The sequence below is a fragment of the Ranitomeya imitator genome, chromosome 4 (genome assembly GCF_032444005.1).
Source record: "Ranitomeya imitator isolate aRanImi1 chromosome 4, aRanImi1.pri, whole genome shotgun sequence".
NCBI lineage: Eukaryota > Metazoa > Chordata > Amphibia > Anura > Dendrobatidae > Ranitomeya > Ranitomeya imitator.
The window spans coordinates 353,107,386-353,125,522 of record NC_091285.1 but is presented as its reverse complement, the minus strand read 5'-3'; the positions used below and the strand labels follow the sequence as shown (position 1 = coordinate 353,125,522).

General features: G+C 43.8%; 1 protein-coding gene across 2 annotated transcripts in view; it reads right to left on the bottom strand.

Annotated features, from left to right (window-relative positions):
• Window positions 1-18,137, bottom strand: part of LRRK2 (leucine rich repeat kinase 2) — a 321,822-nt gene that overhangs the window by 64,060 nt on the left and 239,625 nt on the right. For both annotated transcript variants that reach the window (XM_069765011.1, XM_069765012.1), the window contains exons 43-44: window positions 8,922-9,092; window positions 8,398-8,498 (exon numbers count right to left, since the gene is read on the bottom strand). In XM_069765011.1, the coding sequence (XP_069621112.1) occupies window positions 8,398-8,498; window positions 8,922-9,092 (272 nt within the window). The remainder of the gene's footprint in view (window positions 1-8,397; window positions 8,499-8,921; window positions 9,093-18,137) is intronic.

Genomic DNA, 18,137 nt, shown 5'->3' with positions numbered 1-18,137 from the left:
CAAACCATCTCGATTGGGTTCAGGTCTGCTTACTATGGAGGCCAGGTCATCTGGCGTAGCACCCCATCACTCTCCTTCTTGGTCAAATAGCCCTTACACAGCCTGGAGGTGTATTTGGGGTCATTGTCCTGATGAAAATTAAATGATGGTCCAACTAAAAGCAAACCGGATGGAATAGCATGCTGCTGCAAGATGCTGTGGTAGCTATGCTGGTTCAGTATGCCTTTAATTTTGAATAAATCCCCAAGACGCAATTTCCAAAATAACCATAAAATATAACCTTTATTTAATGTATTAAAAACATACGTGTGCACTTGACAAAAACCATCACCAGTCAATACAAGCGTACTATAGGAAAGGCCGGAACAGTGCCAAGCCCTACGTTCTCTATGTGCCCCCTACCTGCCTGCGGAGGTTGGCACCCTATTTGCCTACGCCGTGGCGCCCCCGCTCCTCGCCGGCTATCCCTGCTATCCCTACAATGCCCTAATAGGACAGGGGAAGAAATATATCACACGTACAATGTGTAAATGTGGATAACTTGAAAGGACATACATATGTCAGTATAACTATCTAGCTATATCTAGGGTTCTAAACTGACTTGGTGATCTGTGTCCCTTCGCTCCCTTCATATGTCATTTCTAGCCAGCTTAAATATTATAACGGCAGATAGGAACTAAAACCTAGGACTAAACACATATATACTTATGGTCTGTTTCCACATGTAGTAGGGTTGTCATACAAATAGGGAGGTGTATCTGTTGTAGTGTCAGACATACCCCATGCCACCTTCTGATATCTCATTACCACGCTGCAGCATTAGATTTACAATAAATGCCTAGACAGCCATAATTTACCCCATTCATTAGTGACATCATTATTTTTTACAAATCCGGTGCAGACCAAAAAATTCCAAATCTCATAATGTCTTTATACAGAATTTATGTCCCTTTAAACTCAACGCGTTTCTCCCCTTCTAATTCAAAGAGGTTCATCAGGAGTATATTCAGATAATAAAGGGTTACTTAGCTCATGTATAAATTCAGCATGTCACATGTAGATGGCTGCACCACCGGGCCGATCCCCTAACCTTGTAGCGCTTACAGACAAGTGCTAAATCCTGTGCATTATATGGGCTCTGAGTCATCACTGCGCTCATCTCACCTGGGTGTTTTGGACCACCGGGCCGATCCCCTAACCTTGTAGCGCTTACAGACAAGTGCTAAATCCTGTGCATTATATGGGCTCTAAGTCATCACTGCGCTCATCTCACCTGGGTGTTTTGGACCACCGGGCAGATCCCCTAACCTTGTAGCGCTTACAGACAAGTGCTAAATCCTGTGCATTATATGGGCTCTAAGTCATCACTGCGCTCATCTCACCTGGGTGTTTTGGACGCCATATTCACTTCCGGCGCTCCTGAATCCATGTCCCTGTGACGTCACATGATAAAGACGCCCTAGCGTCATCTTAATGTGCTGCCGCCCAAACGGGCCGGTGAAACTGCGCAAGCGCCGACTTCTTCTGAGCCGCGCATGCGCACCAGCGCCATATTAACTGGGCTTATCTCTGATGGTGAGAGGAGATTTATGATGCAGAAGACACCTGTAATACCGATGTTTTACGCCCTTCCAAAGGTGCATAAGGGCCTGGTTCCGCTGAAGGGCCGGCCAATAGTCTCTGGCAATGACTATCACACAGAATTGTGGGACATACATTGACAAAGTTCTAAGAAATTTCGTGACAGCCTTACCGTCTTACATACGAGACACATCCGACCTGTTGCAAAAAATCGAAGGGATTTGTGTAGCAGAGGATACCTTGCTGGCATCAATAGATGTCGAAGCATTGTACAGCAGTATCCCACATGAAGCTGGTCTAAAAGCTGTTGATTTTTTTCTGAGGTCTAGAGGGATACAATTTAACGAACACAATCAATTCATCAACCGCCTCCTATTTTTCATCTTGACTCATAATTATTTTTTGTTTGAGGGGAGGTTCTACCACCAGCTCAGGGGCACTGCTATGGGGAGTCCATGTGCCCCCACATATGCAAATTTGCTCCTGGGCTGGTGGGAGGATACGGTTGTGTTCGGGGAAGAAAAGCTGGCACTATGGGGCTCCCAGATATTATTCTGGGGGCGCTTCATAGATGACGTCCTAATTTTGTGGACGGGTGATGTTGCCTCTTTCCATGCTTTCGTTCAGGATCTCAATATAAATGACATAGGCCTTGCATTTACATCTGAAATCGATAAAGATAAAATCAACTTTTTAGATATTACAATCAGCAAGGATAATGGGGGCCATCTTGCGACCACGGTGTATAGGAAGCCAACTTCGACTAATAATCTATTGAACTGGAGCAGTCATCACCCCTATGGCCTTAAAAAAGGGATCCCAAAAGGACAATACATGAGGGTGAGGAGAAATTGCTCCTCGGATGCATCCTTCTATGCCGAATCACGTGAACTAAGGGATAGATTCCTGAAGAAAGGATACCCAAAAAACATTCTTCAGAGTACATTCAAACAGGTAGAGACTATTCCTAGATCTAGTCTGCTCCGATCAAGGGACAGAGACGATTCAGAGGCCCTCGTTAGGCTCATTGGGAGTTTTGATGACTGCTCTCAGGAGGTTAGAAATATCATCAGCAGACACTGGGGTGTATTACGTGCAGACACTGACATTAGGGAGTACCTATCTGAGACACCCATGATTACATATAGGAGAAGAGATCCCTAAAGGACCAACTAGTGCATAGCACTTTTACTCCCCCCCTGAACAAAGGTACATGGCTTGAAAGGAGACAGCTAGGTACATTCCGCTGTGGCGGTTGCTCTTTTTGTGGCTATGTGGCTACTGGTAACTACTTCTCAAGTGCTAGCACGGGACAGATTTTCGAAAGTAGACACTTTGCAAATTGCAAAACTAGCGGGGTGATTTATCTGTTTAGCTGCACCTGCCCAGTAAATTATGTCGGGAAAACGAGAAGGGAGCTCCGTAGGAGAATAGGTGACCATGTGGGGGACATCAAACATGCGAGGGATACCCCAATCTCTCGACATGTACGGTCTGTACATCAGGGGGATTTAAAATCTTTTTCATTCTGCGCCGTGGAGGTGGTCACCCCCTCTATTCGAGGAGGTGACTGGGATCGTTGAATTCTACAAAAAGAACTCAAGTGGATCCATAGATTGGACACGGTGTCTCCGGCGGGACTAAACGAACAAATGAACTTTGGCTGTTACCTATGACTCTTTATACATATAGGTTGAGAGATAAGTGGTTAGGGGAAACCTGTCGTATCGACCCTAATGGGTCAGATGTAAAAACTATTGGTCCATATTGTGGACAAAGAATTTTGTTGACACCTATCATATTATGATGGTTTTTATTTTTTATTTTTTCTAAGTAGTGCATTATGTTGTAATGGGCCTCAGACAAATATCGGTGAAAGGTGAGTGGACCAGTCCATTTACTAAAATATGCCAGATTGTTGTTGATGAACCTTTAATATATATAGCACATCTATGCTTGGTTTAATAAATGATGAATAATGTTTAATATATTTTTTAAGGCTATATTTATTAGCTAACTTTACCTTTTGAAAATTGGTTTGAGATGTGTTTCCTTTATAAGTATAGGGCATTAAAATTCCGTAATTTCACGCACACCGATTATAGGTTCTGAGTCTGTGTATCATTGTTCTTGGGTGCAAGAATATAGACGTATATACCATTTGGTTATATGTGATAGCCTGGACACTGTGGCACAGGCGCAACTATGGTTTGTCTGACGCGTGTGGCACATTATATTGGAGTATCGGTGTCCCCATATGGTATGCAACCTTGGCACCTACGTCTTTTGCGCAAATAGTCCGACGTCCTAGGACTGGTTAACACCGGTGCCTCTGTATTATTGCGCACAAGCGCGGTTGTGAAAGAATCGGCGCCTGCGCAGTATTGCTAGTGGGCGGCAGCACACTATGAGGACGTTAGTGCGTTTTTGACTTCCGATGCAGACTTGTGCATCTACGTCAGTGGGCGCAAGTGCGGTCTAAGAGGATGTCGGCACCTGCGCAGTATCATCGAATCGCTGGGGCGCATGCGCGGCTGAGAAGAAGTCGGCGCTTGCGTAGTTTCACCGGCCCGTTTGGGCGGCAGCGCATTAAGATGACGCTAGGGCGTCCTTATTATGTGACGTCACATGGACATGGATTCATGAACGCCGGAAGTTAATATGGCGCTGGTGCGCATGCGCGGCTGAGAAGAAGTCGGCGCTTGTGCAGTTTCACCGGCCCGTTTGGGCGGCAGCGCATTAAGATGACGCTAGGGCGTCTTTATCATGTGACGTCACAGGGACATGGATTCAGGAGCGCCGGAAGTGAATATGGCGTCCAAAACACCCAGGTGAGATGAGCGCAGTGATGACTTAGAGCCCATATAATGCACAGGATTTAGCACTTGTCTGTAAGCGCTACAAGGTTAGGGGATCGGCCCGGTGGTCCAAAACACCCAGGTGAGATGAGCGCAGTGATGACTTAGAGCCCATATAATGCACAGGATTTAGCACTTGTCTGTAAGCGCTACAAGGTTAGGGGATCGGCCAGGTGGTGCAGCTATCTACATGTGACATGCTGAATTTATACATGAGCTAAGTAACCCTTTATTATCTGAATATACTCCTGATGAACCTCTTTGAATTAGAAGGGGAGAAACGCGTTGAGTTTAAAGGGACATAAGAGTTTAAAGGGACATAAATTCTGTATAAAGACATTATGAGATTTGGAATTTTTTGGTCTGTACCGGATTTGTAAAAAATAATGATGTCACTAATGAATGGGGTAAATTATGGCTGTCTAGGCATTTATTGTAAATCTAATGCTGCAGCGTGGTAATGAGATATCAGAAGGTGGCATGGGGTATGTCTGACACTACAACAGATACACTTCCCTATTTGTATGACAACCCTACTACATGTGGAAACAGACCATAAGTATATATGTGTTTAGTCCTAGGTTTTAGTTCCTATCTGCCGTTATAATATTTAAGCTGGCTAGAAATGACATATGAAGGGAGCGAAGGGACACAGATCACCAAGTCAGTTTAGAACCCTAGATCTAGCTAGATAGTTATACTGACATATTTATGTCCTTTCAAGTTATCCACATTTACACATTGTACGTGTGATATATTTCTTCCCCTGTCCTATTAGGGCGTTGTAGGGATAGCAGGGATAGCCGGCGAGGAGCGGGGGCGCCACGGCGTAGGCAAATAGGGTGCCAACCTCCGCAGGCAGGTAGGGGGCACATAGAGAACGTAGGGCTTGGCACTGTTCCGGCCTTTCCTATAGTACGCTTGTATTGACTGGTGATGGTTTTTGTCAAGTGCACACGTATGTTTTTAATACATTAAATAAAGGTTATATTTTATGGTTATTTTGGAAATTGCGTCTTGGGGATTTTTCTTTGAGTTGAGTTTAAGCATTTATATTATAGACTGTGAGAGATTTGAATAAATCCCCAACAGTGTCACCAGCAAAGCACCCCCACACCATCACACCTCCTCCTCCATGCTTCCCGGTGGGAACCAGGCATATAGAGTCCATCCATTCACCTTTTCTGCATCGCACAAAGACACGGTGGTTGGAACAAAAGATCTCAAATTTGGACTCATCAGACCAAAGCACAGATTTCCACTGGTCTAATGTCCATTCCTTGTGTTATTTAGCCCAGACAAGTCTCTTCTGCTTGTTGACTGTCCTTAGCAGTGGTTTCCTAGCAGCTATTTTACCATGAAGGCCTGCTGCACAAAGTCTCCTCTTAACAGTTCTTGTAGAGATGTGTCTGCTGCTAGAACTCTGTGTGGCATTGACCTGGTCTCTAATCTGAGCTGCTGTTAACCTGCGATTTCTGAGGCTGGTGACTCAGATAAACTTATCCTCAGAAGCAGAGCTGACTGTTGGTCTTCCTTTCCTGGGGCGGTCCTCATGTGAGCCAGTTTCTTTGTAGTGCTTGATGGTTTTTGCCACTGCACTTGGGGACACTTTCAAAGTTTTCCCAATTTTTTGGACTGACTGACCTTCATTTCTTAAAGTAATAATGGCCACTTGTTTTTCTTTACTTAGCTTCTTTTTTCTTGCCATAATTCAAATCCTAAAAGTCTACTCAGTAGGACTATCAGCTGTGTATCCACCAGACTTCTGCACAACACAACTGATGGTCCCAACCCCATTTAGAAGGCAAGACATCCCATTTATTAAACCTGACAGGGCACACCTGTGAATTGAAAACCATTCCCGGTGACTACCTCTTGAAGCTCATCAAGAGAATTCCAAGAGTGTGCAAAGCAGTCATCAAAGCAAAAGGTGGCTACTTTGAAGAACCTAGAATATAAGTCATAATTTCAGTTGTTTCCACACTTTTTTGTTAAGTATATAATTCCACATGTGTTAATTCATAGTTTTGATGCCTTCAGTGTGAATGTACAATTTTCATAGTCATGAAAATACAGAAAAATCTTTAAATGAGGTGTGTCCAAACTTTTGGTCTGTACTGTATATAATCATCTAATTCTGTCTGCTTGTCTATAATGGAAATCCCACGTCGCTGTTTGGTCTCGCCAGCTGCCCGTGACCAATCAGCGACAGACGCAGTCCGGACACGAATTGGCACGGGATGTGAACCATGCTTCGCTGATATTGGCGCAGTCCGGCCGCAAATTGGCCCAGGATTTGAAGCACGCCTCGCTGATTGGTCGCGGCCGGCCGCGACCAATCAGTGACATTGGCGCGGGATTTAAACACCGCTTCACTGATAATGTATATATTTTACCCGGAAAATCCTGTGTATTCATTGCATTATTCATAAATCTTCATAAATAAACTACATACATATTCTAGAATACCCGATGCGTTAGAATCGGGTCACCATCTAATATATATGTATATATATATATATATATATATATATATATATATATATATGTATATATATATATATATATATATATATATATATATATATTATTTTTTTTTTTAAAGAGCCTATTTCCAAAAACACACATACAGTGCACACACGCAGCATTGTCTCAAAAGAGAGTACACGCTCACATTTTTGCAAATATTTTATTACCAAAATAAAAACACAAAAGTCGCCACTCAAAACTTGCCACATGCAAAATTCGCCACATGCAAAACTCGCCACATGCAAAACTAGGCTCACGCAAAACTAGCCACACGTGCAAAACTCACCTCATGGAAAACTCGCCACACGCAAAACTTGCACACGTGGAAAAATTGCCACATGTTAAAAAGTTGCAACACATGCAAAAGTTGCCTCACACAAAACTTGCACATACTCAAAACGCACCACACATAATACAGGAGGAGATGACATACAAGTACATACTATATACAGGGGAGATGACACACAGGTATATACTATATATAGGAGGAGAGGACATACAGGTATATACTATATACAGGAAGAGATGACACACAGGTATATACTATATACAGGAGAAGAGGAAATGCAGGTATATACTATATTAAAGAGGAGATGACACAGGTATATACAGGAGGAGATGACATACAGCAGGTATATACTATATACAGGGGAGATGACATACAGGTATATACTATATACAGGAGATGACACATGGGTATATACTATATACAGGAGGAGATGACACATGGGTATATACTATATACAGGAGATGACATATAGGAATATACCATATATAGGAAGAGATGACATACAGGTATATACTATATACAGAAGAGATGACATACAGGTATATACTATATACAGGAGATGACACATAGGTATATACAATATACAGGAGGAGATGACATACAGCAGGTATATACTATTTACAGGGGAGATGACATACAGGTATATACTATATACAGGAGATGACATACAGGTGTATACTATATAAAAGGAAGATGACAAACATGTATATACTGAGGGGAAAATGAGAGGTGTGAGGTGAAAATGAGAGGTGTGAGGTGAAAATGAGAGGTGTGAGGTGAAAATGAGAGGTGTGAGGTGAAAATGAAAAGGTGTCAGTGCAAAATGAGAGGAGTGAGGGAAAATAGTGGAGTGATCGGAAAATGACATGTGAGGTCGAAATGACAAGTGTTAGGGGAGAATGAGAGGAGTGAGGGGGAAAATAAGAGGAGTGAGGGGAAAATGAGAGGTGTGAGGGAGAAAATGAGAGATATGAGGGGAAAATGAGAGGCGTGATGGGAAAATGAGAGAAGTGAGGTGCTTAAATGAGAGGCGTGATGGGAAAATAAGAGAAGTGAGGTGCTATAACTAACCACAGATATTTACTATGCCTAGTATAAAAATATATATTCACAAAAAGAGTCCTTCCCAGGATTGTGTACCTTTGCAGATGTAGGACGTTCTTGAGGATTTTCTTTTAAGCATTTTTTAATCAATACTTCAACTTCTGGCCATGCAGCACAATTATATTCTTTGACTGGATCTAAAACATTAAGACATGCAAAAAGTGAACATTAATCAACTTGCACATTGTGATTAAGGTGGATATGGGATGTAAATATCTTAAATATCTTGCAGTGTACTATAAAGTCAGATCTGCTAGGCTGTTAGACAAAGAGCGATTACGGTGGAAACAAGAGGGCGGCCCTCCGCTCACACATGTATTGTGCAAATAGAAAATTCAGGCACACTAATCTAAATTAACAGAAACACTGACATTACTGCCCATAGCAACCAGACAGACAGTAAATTTTATTTTTCCGAGCAGATAAATAATATCTCACTGGCTGGAGACACCTTTTCTTACATAGTTTTAGCAGATTAGTTCTGATGTGAGGGTGGACAGGGAATTTGGCATAATAGCTCTGTAGATTTGGTATTATTGACAGATAGACAGAAAACTTACCAGGCAATTTCCCATTGATAGCCAATTCATCAAATTCATTTGGAAACTTCAACCCTTCAACCATCCTAGCCCCAGCTGTCACAATATCATAGAGCAACAATCCAAACGAATAGACATCAGCCAGCTGGTTGTAAATTACATTTCCTCTGGCAACTTCAGGTGCTCTAAATCCTAAGACAATAAATACAAAAAAAATGTGGTCAGTATGTTATAAAACAAACCTTTAAACATAAATCTAAAGCTTGGCTGCACCCGCTGATATCGATAGGTTTGGTTAACAGAAGCATTGGCGGACGAAAATGGAGAGGGCCCATGTGCAAGAACAGTATATGAACCTCTCTTTGTGTCTATGACAGAAGCTGTTTGTTAACTTGAAAGTGAAAGTGGCACCCCTTACCTCTTGTGCCCCTGTGTGGCTGCCTACGTTGCACCAATGATATGTCCGACCCTACATGATTGTGTGTGTGGTGGTGTCAGCGAACTGATTGTCAAAGGAGATGCTGATCAGATGATCAGACATGTCTGATCTTGGATATCCGATCACTTTAAGGTACCGTCACACTGAACGATATCGCTAGCGATCCGTGACGTTGCAGCGTCCTGGCTAGCGATATCGTTCAGTTTGACAGGCAGCAGCGATCTGGATCCTGCTGTGCCATCGTTGGTCGGAGCAGAAAGTCCAGCACTTTATTTCGTCGCTGAACCTCCCGCAGACATCGCTGAATCGGCGTGTGTGACGCCGATTCAGCGATGTCTTCACTGGTAACCAGGGTAAACATCGGGTTACTAAGCGCAGGGCCGCGCTTAGTAACCCGATGTTTACCCTGGTTACCAGCATAAACGAAAAAAAAAAAACACTACATACTTACATTCCGGTGTCTGTCCCCCGGCGCTGTGCTTTCCTACACTGGCTGTGAGCGCCAGCCAGCCGTAAAGCACAGCGGTGACGTCACCGCTCTGCTTTACGGCTGGCCGGCGCTGACAGTGCAGGAAAGCACAGCGCCGGAGGACAGACACCGGAATATAAGTATGTAGTGTTTTGGTTTTTTTTTTACGTTTACGCTGGTAACCAGGGTAAACATCGGGTTACTAAGCGCGGCCCTGCGCTTAGTAACCCGATGTTTACCCTGGTTACCAGGGGACCGGCATCTTTGGTCGCTGGAGAGCACACAGCGACCACACAGCGACGCTGCAGCGATCGGGATCGTTGTCTAGATCGCTGCAGCGTCGCTTAATGTGACAGTACCTTTATTCTCATGGAGATAAACGACTGGCAGACATGTCTATCGGCATTTTCATAGCTAACACAGGAGTGCACAGCTGAAAGGGAGCTTCTGTGTATGGGATAGATGGCCGAGTTGGCTGTTGGCCAAATGCTTGGCTGAAGCACTGTTCAGCTGACAACAATCTAATGTTTATGGGGGCCTTAACAAGAATTGTTCCATTGATTTATTATTGTTTATTTGTAAAAATATTGGATATTTTGTGCAAATGTTGAAAATTTTGCAATTTTCAAATTTTAATTCTTATACCCTTAAACCAGAGAGATATGTCACACAAAATTGTTAATAGATATGATTTCCAACATGTCTACTTTATATCTGCATCATTTTTTAAACGTACATTTTTTTGTTAGAAAGTTAGAAGTGTTAAAAGTTGATCAGCAATTTCTAATTTTCCAACAAAATTTACAAAATCATTTTTTTTTAGGGACCACACCACATTTGAAGTGACTTTGTGGGACCTAAACGACAGAAAATACCCAAAAGTGACACCATTCTAAAAACTGCACCCCTCCCAAGGTGCTCAAAACCACATTCAAGAAGTTCATTAGCCCTTCAGGTGCTTCACAGGAACTAAAGCAATGTGCACGGAAAAAAATGAACATTTTAGTTTTTTTTCACAAAAATGTTACTTTAGCCCTCAAATTTTTATTTTCTCTAGAGTAACAGGATTAGTGACAGAATTTGTTGTGCAACTTCTCCTGAGTACGACGATAACCCCCATATGTGAGGGAAAACTGTTTTGGTGTACGGCAGGGCTAGGAAGGGAAAGAGCTTCTTGATTTGACACAAAAATCTCTGGAATCGAGAGTGGATACCATGTCGTGTTACCCCATTTTGGAAACTAGACCCCTGATGAAATGTATCTAGATATGTGTTGAGCACCTTGAACTCCCAGGTACTTCCCAGAAGTTTATAATGTAGAGCCATGAAAGAAAACGTTCCTGCAAAATATAGTTTTAGCCCCAAATTTTTTATTTTCACAAAGGTAACAGTAAGAAAATGGACCAAAAACTCTGTTGGGCAATTTCTTCTAAGTACACAGATACCTCATATGTGGAGGAAAACTACTGTTTGGGCACGCAGCATGGCTCAGTAAGGCAAGAGAGCCGTTTTGGAATACAGACATTGATGGAATGGTCTACGGGCTGGCGTTTGGAGGGCCCTTGATGTGCCTAACCAGTGGAAAAGCCCCACAAGTAATCATAGATCCTTTATCTGACATCATGACTGGCCAACATGTCTATCAAAGCCTCCTGATGAAATTTCAATGGGGGAAACACATATGGGAAACAAGATTAGAAATAAGTAACCCATGGACATAGATCAGCTTCATAAGGAATGGATGTTGCATTATCCTGTTTTGGGGCAGTTAAGCATGTGATAAATTGCTCATATCCTATTATTGTGGACTGCATTCATCAAAGTATAGGCACTATATTTGTTTATTTCTCCAATTGAATATGGAATGATAAGATTAAGTATCTAATAGTGTCTTATGTGTTTCAGTCTTTTAGTAAACATTAGTTCTTATGTGTATAGTTACAGCATAGGCAATTTATCTGTTGGGTTCTCCATTCTATTGTGGAATCTTGTCACAATACAATTCTATAGTATCTGGTGTGTTAACATCAGCTACTTTGCATGACTATGTTTATAGATTAAGAACTGGTACTTTATTATAATATGGCATCTTAGCATCCCTTTCTATTTGTATATTACACTGTCTGGGTTCAGTATCAAGACAAATATCATCTAGAAGGTTGTGGAAATTTAATGTGATTTCATGAATGAATTAGATCCCTGCTAGCACCGTGAGGAAGTCGCACGGTGCAGAAGCGAGTTCACAGGGAGAATTTCACTGCGGTGAATTTGAACTGCGGTGAACTTGCCTCTACACCGTCTGACATTCTCACGGTGCTATCAGAGATTTCACCGAGGTCACCGCAGCCCGGCTGGGAACGCAGCCTCCGTGACATAACAGCTAGTCACTGAGGCTGCGCAGCAGCAGCTCATTCACCAGTGTTTCTCAGCCTGGATGGCTTGGTCCAGGTTGAAAACTGTTTATCCCTCACACATGGATTACGGCGTGGGACAGAACGACGGAAAGCTGAGGGATATTGTTGTTTTTATTTTTGTTTTATTACAGAAGATGGGGGCTTCGGTGGAATTAGGCATTAGGCGAGTATAAATGTGTTTATTTTAAAATAAAAAATCAAAAGTGTGTTTTGTTTTATTTAAAATAAAGGACTTTGTGATGGTTGTCTTTATTTACCATGTAATTATAGGATTAGTAATGGATTGGTGTCTTATAGTCGCCTCTCCATTAGTAATCCTTGGCCTTGATGTCACCTGACAATACAAAGGTGACAAACCCCACAAATATGAACCCCACTTGCCACCTCTACAGGGCAAGTGGGAAGATTCCGGAAAGAGCCAAAATTGGCACATCTAACAGATGTGGCTTTTCTGGGCAGCTGCGACCTGCTAGTTTTAGGCTGTGGGGGAGGGCAATATCCATGACCACTTACCAGCCTGAGAATACCATCTCCCAGCTGTCTGCTTTAGCAAGGCTGGTTGTTAAAAATGGATGGGGGCGGGGGAAACCACACCGTTTTTTTTAATTATTTATTTAAATAATTTTAAAAAACAGCTTGGAGACCCCTCTATTCTTGATAACCAGCCTTGCTAACGCTTATAGCTGAGGGTTACAGCACCAAGCTGTGAGTTTTGACTGGCTGGTTATCAAAAATACGGGGAACACATGCAGGGTTCTTTTTTTATTATTTATTCACAGCGCAGGAGAGGATGATGAATACTCCCATCAGCTGCTCCTGCTCTCACTGTTATTAGCAGCAGGTGTCGGATGATGGGAGCGGTAGTCCCATCAGACGACACCAGTAACCAGAGGTAATAATAATTCATAATAATAATTTTTATTTATATAGCGCCAACATATTCCGCAGCACTTTACAATTAAATTTGGTAAAATTTATACCTCCAATCACAGCTGCTGGCTCACCTGATCTTTTAACAGTATGGGAATCGCGGCTCTCTGACTGGCGGGGATGATTTCATTTCATCGCCAATCAGAAATGGTGTTTGCCATGCTGTCATGAACTCGATAGTTTGGCAAGCACTGCATTATCAGGTCACCCATTCAAGTGAATGGGGTTTGGGTCCGCTGTTCAGTGTCTCTGCTCGATGACAGGCTGTATGGACGCATCATGCAACCATGCAGCCTGCCATCTAGAGGTAGCAGAGCAGACTGCAAGGTCACATCCTGCTGTCCTTGACTTTTCTGCAGCAAATACGCTGCAAAAAAAGTCAACCTGCATATTTGCAGTGTTTTTTCATTATCCATTCAAGTCAGTAGGTGAAAACACTGAAAAAAACGATGAAAGAAGTGACATGCTCCATATCAAAAAAACACTGCAAAGCACAAAATTCTGGTGACAAAAAAAATCAATGTGTGTGCATGAGATTTCTGAAATCTTGAACAGTAAATGATACCACGCTCGAGGGTATGTGCTAACACAAAAGTGTACAGTGATGCCAGTAGTCTCACAAAACGTGTGAGATAAATAAAGGTGGGGTACTTTATATGTAGCTTGATCACTAAATAGGGTTGTTAAAATCGTGGGTATAGAGGATATAGCCAGCACAAATACAACTCAACCCGTGGTTTCAGGTAGAGCAACCTTAAGGGTATGTGCACACGTTGCGGATTTTGCTGCAGATCCGCAGCGGATTGGCCGCTGCGGATTCGCAGCAGTTTTCCATGAGTTTACAGTACCATGTAAACCTATGGAAAACAAAATCCGCAGTGCACATGCTGCGGAAAAAAACGCGCAGAAACGCTGCGTTGTTTATGCCACAGCATGTCAATTCTTTGTGCGGATTCCGCAGTGGTTTACACTTGCTCCATAATAGGAATCCGCAGGTGTAAAACCACAGGGGAAATCTGCACAAAAACTGCGTAAAAACCGTGGTAAATCAGCAGTGCGGATTTACCAAAATCAGCACGGAAAAATCTGCACACCTTTCTGCACCGTGTGCACATACCCAAGTGTATAGAATCACAATTGTGTGATATGTTTGAAGGTGCGGCCCCTATAAATGTAATTAGATCACCGAGTAAGGTTGCTGAAATAGTAGGTTAAAAAACATGGCAATGCAGACATGCTCTACCCTGCAGTTTCAGGTGGAAGAAAAAATTATTCTGAAATCTCATAGGCTTTGCTGGTACTGTAAAAAGCAGCTGAAAATTAGCATACAAAAACGCAGCAAAAACGCCCAGAGGGAACATACCCTAAAAGTTATTCCACTTTAATATTTTCTAATAAAATTTGTGACTTTTAAGGTTTTTTTTTATTATTTGGCAGTTTTGAGGACCTTATACTATGTACATTTTCTTCTTCGAGAGAAATTTGACCCCACAATTTTTATGCTATTTCTCCTGACTGTAGCAATACCCCATATGTGGTTGTACACTACTTTTGCAGCACACGGAAGGGATTGGATGGGAATGAACGCTACTTGGATTTTGGAATGCAGATTTCATTTGAATAGATAGTGGGCTCCATTAGCTGAGCCCTTGATATGCAAGAACCGCAGAACCCTCCCCCCCCCCCCCCCCCCCCCCCCCCCGGTGACCCCATATTGGAATTTTCACTGCCTAAAGAATTCATCTAGGGGTGTAGTGATTATTTTGAACCCATTGGTGCCTCAAAGAATTTTAGATCATTGAGATTTGGAAATATGACATTTTGGGTGTAAAAATGAAATTTCTGTATTTGCTGCAAATACTTGTGTACTGCAGTAGATGAGAGCAGTCACTGCTTATTGCTGGATCTCACTGGCCACCGTACCCTGGGGTTATCATATAACCTTAGGTTACCATTGTAACCATCAGGTCCAGCGATTCTTATCGTGCAGTTCCGATGGTTACTAAGGGGGTCTTGTGACCCCATTGTAACCACGTAAATATCGATATCGAGATTAAAGGTGTTAATCAGCTTCAACTGTCTTCAAAACCTTCTGGGGATGTTACCGGAAGGTGTAAGCTATCAATTGCCACTGCCAGGCGGCGCCATACTGTTATGCCTTAGTGCCTTTACAAATCGGTGCTAGTAACATAGTATGTAACATACTAACATAATAAGGCTGTGTGCACACGTTGCGGTTTTTTCGCGGTTTTTCCCGATAAAAACGCTATAAAACCGCAAAAAAAAAAGGAAACAATAAGCATCCCATCATTTAGAATGAATTCCGCATGTTTTGTGCACATGATGCGTTTTTTTCCGCGAAAAAAACGCATCGCGGTAAAAAACGCAGCATGTTCATTAATTTTGTGTTTTTTTTGCGGATTTCCTACTACAAAATGCATTGGGGAGTGTCCGGAAAAAACCGTGGCAAAAACGCGTCAGAACCGCGGCAAAAACGCGTCAAAACCGTGGCAAAAACGCGTCAAAACCACGGCAAAAACGCATGCGTTTTTTTTGCGGATTTCTTGCAGAAAATGTCCGGTTTTTCTCAGGAATTTTCTGCGAGAAATCCTGAACGTGTGCACATGGCCTAAAACATAACTTTTAATAATAAATATCTAAAAAACTGATGGATAATTCTCTACAAGACACAACAGTGATAAAGTTCAAAAGTGCTCATGTAAACCTGTGCTCAGTAAAAAAAAATGGTTTTCTCACCAAATCTGCAGTTTCCTTCACGGGAGCATCTATCTAAATTGGAGGGGGGGGGGAGAGTTTCTATCCTACCCCGGTCGTGCCCCTGTAGTGCTCCCGTCCTGACAAGGGCAGTCCCCAAGTCAGGCTAATAGGTTGTACCCACTACTGCCATGTAAAACAGGATTTTTGGTTCCTTACCGTAAAATCTGTTTCTCGGAGCCTTCATTGGGGGACACAGGAACCATGGGGTGTATGCTGCTGCCAATAGGAGGCTGACAATATGCACAAAAAAATTTAGCTCCTCCTCTGCAGTGTACACCCCACCGACTGGCATTATGCACTTCAGTTAGTGAGAAAGAAGTAGGAGAAAAAACAATAAGGCTGAACATAACCCCAAACATGAGAAGTGTAAACATGAGAACAGTCATAGAACACAGAACAACAGAAACTGAATTAAAATGGGAGGGTGCTGTGTCCCCCAATGAAGGCTCCGAGAAACAGATTTTACGGTAAGCAACCAAAAATCCTGTTTTCTCTATCGCCTCTCATTGGGGGACACAGGAACCATGGGATGTCCCAAAGTAGTCCCTGGGGTGGGAAAAACAGACTTCCATCAGGTCAGAGGACTCACCACTGCCTCCTGCAAGATCTTCTGCTTAGGCTGGCGTCCGCCGAAGCGTAAGTATGGACCCTGTAAAATTTGGCAAACGTGTGGATGGAAGACCAGGTTGCCGCTTTGCAAAGCTGTAGGGCGGAAGCCCTGTGGTGCACCGCCCAGGAGGCGCCGACTGCCCGGGTAGAGTGAGCCTTTATCCCAGGAGGGGGCACTCTGTTCTTGACCTGGTAAGCCTCCAAAATTGCCGTTCTGATCCAGCGAGCAATAGTCGCCTTGGAAGCTGGCATGCCTCCACGTGTGCCATCAGGAATGACGAAAAGAGAGTCCATCTTCCGGAAATCGGCCGTTCTAGCCAGGTAGATCCTCACTGCCCTGACGAGGTCCAGCTTGTTCAACGATCGCTCCAGAGGATGAGTCGGAGCTGGACAAAAGGAAGGTAGAACAATGTCCTCGTTGAGGTGGAAGGTGGAAACCACCTTAGGAAGGAAGGAAGGCGGAGGCCTGAGGACCACCTTGTCCTGGTGAATAACCAAGAAAGGAGGTCGGCAAGAAAGGGCTGCCAACTCGGAAACGCAGCGGATAGAAGTGATGGCCACAAGAAAAGCCACCTTCCAAGATAGAACTGACAGGGAGACCTCCCTGAGAGGTTCAAAGGGGGGACCCCTCAGAACGTCCTGCACAAGATTTAAATCCCATGAATACACAGGGGCCCTGTATGGAGGGACAGCATGGGCTACTCCTTGAAGGAAGGTCAAAACCTGTGGCCGAGAAGATAAAGTCTTCTGAAAAAGGAAGGAGAGTGCAGAAACCTGGCCCTTTAGGGAACTAAGAGCAAGGCCCGAATCCAGTCCTGCCTGAAGGAAAGCCAAAATGGAAGGCAGGGAAAAGGACATAGGCGAAACGCTGTTGGACTCGCACCAACGGAAGCCTTCCAGGTATGATAGTAGATCCTGGAAGACTAAGGCTTCCTAGCCTGGATCATAGTGTGAATCACCCGGTCCGAAAGGCCGGACGCTCTTAGAACTGCGGTTTCAACAGCCACGCTGTTAAACTGAGCGACCGAGAATTCAAGTGGCAGATCGGACCCTGAGACAGCAGATCGGGTCTGTCTGGAAGGCGCCAGGTGGCGTCCGCGAGAAGATTGACGATCTCTGCGAACCAAGATCTCCTGGGCCAATCCGGGGCGATCAGAATGACCGGCACCCCTTCCGCCTTGATCTTTTTCAACAGCTTGGGAAGCAAGGGAAGGGGTGGAAACAGATAGGGGAGCTCGAACTGTGACCAAGGAATGGCCAGACCGTCGACGCCCACTGCGAGAGGGTCGCGAAATCTGGAGACTAACCGAGGAACCTTCCTGTTCATTCGGGACGCCGTGAGGTCCACGTCTGGAGTCCCCCATCGAAGACAAATCTGATGGAAGACCTCCTGATGCAAGGACCATTCCCGTGCCGCGAGACCTTCGCGGCTGAGGAAGTCGGCGGCCCAATTGTCCACGCCGGGGATATGCACCGCGGATATCACCGGAACCGTTGCCTCTGCCCAGAGGAGGATCTTGGATACCTCGGCCAAGTCCAAGGAGCTCCGAGCCCCCCCCCTGATGGTTGACTTATGCCACCGCCGTGGCATTGTCCGT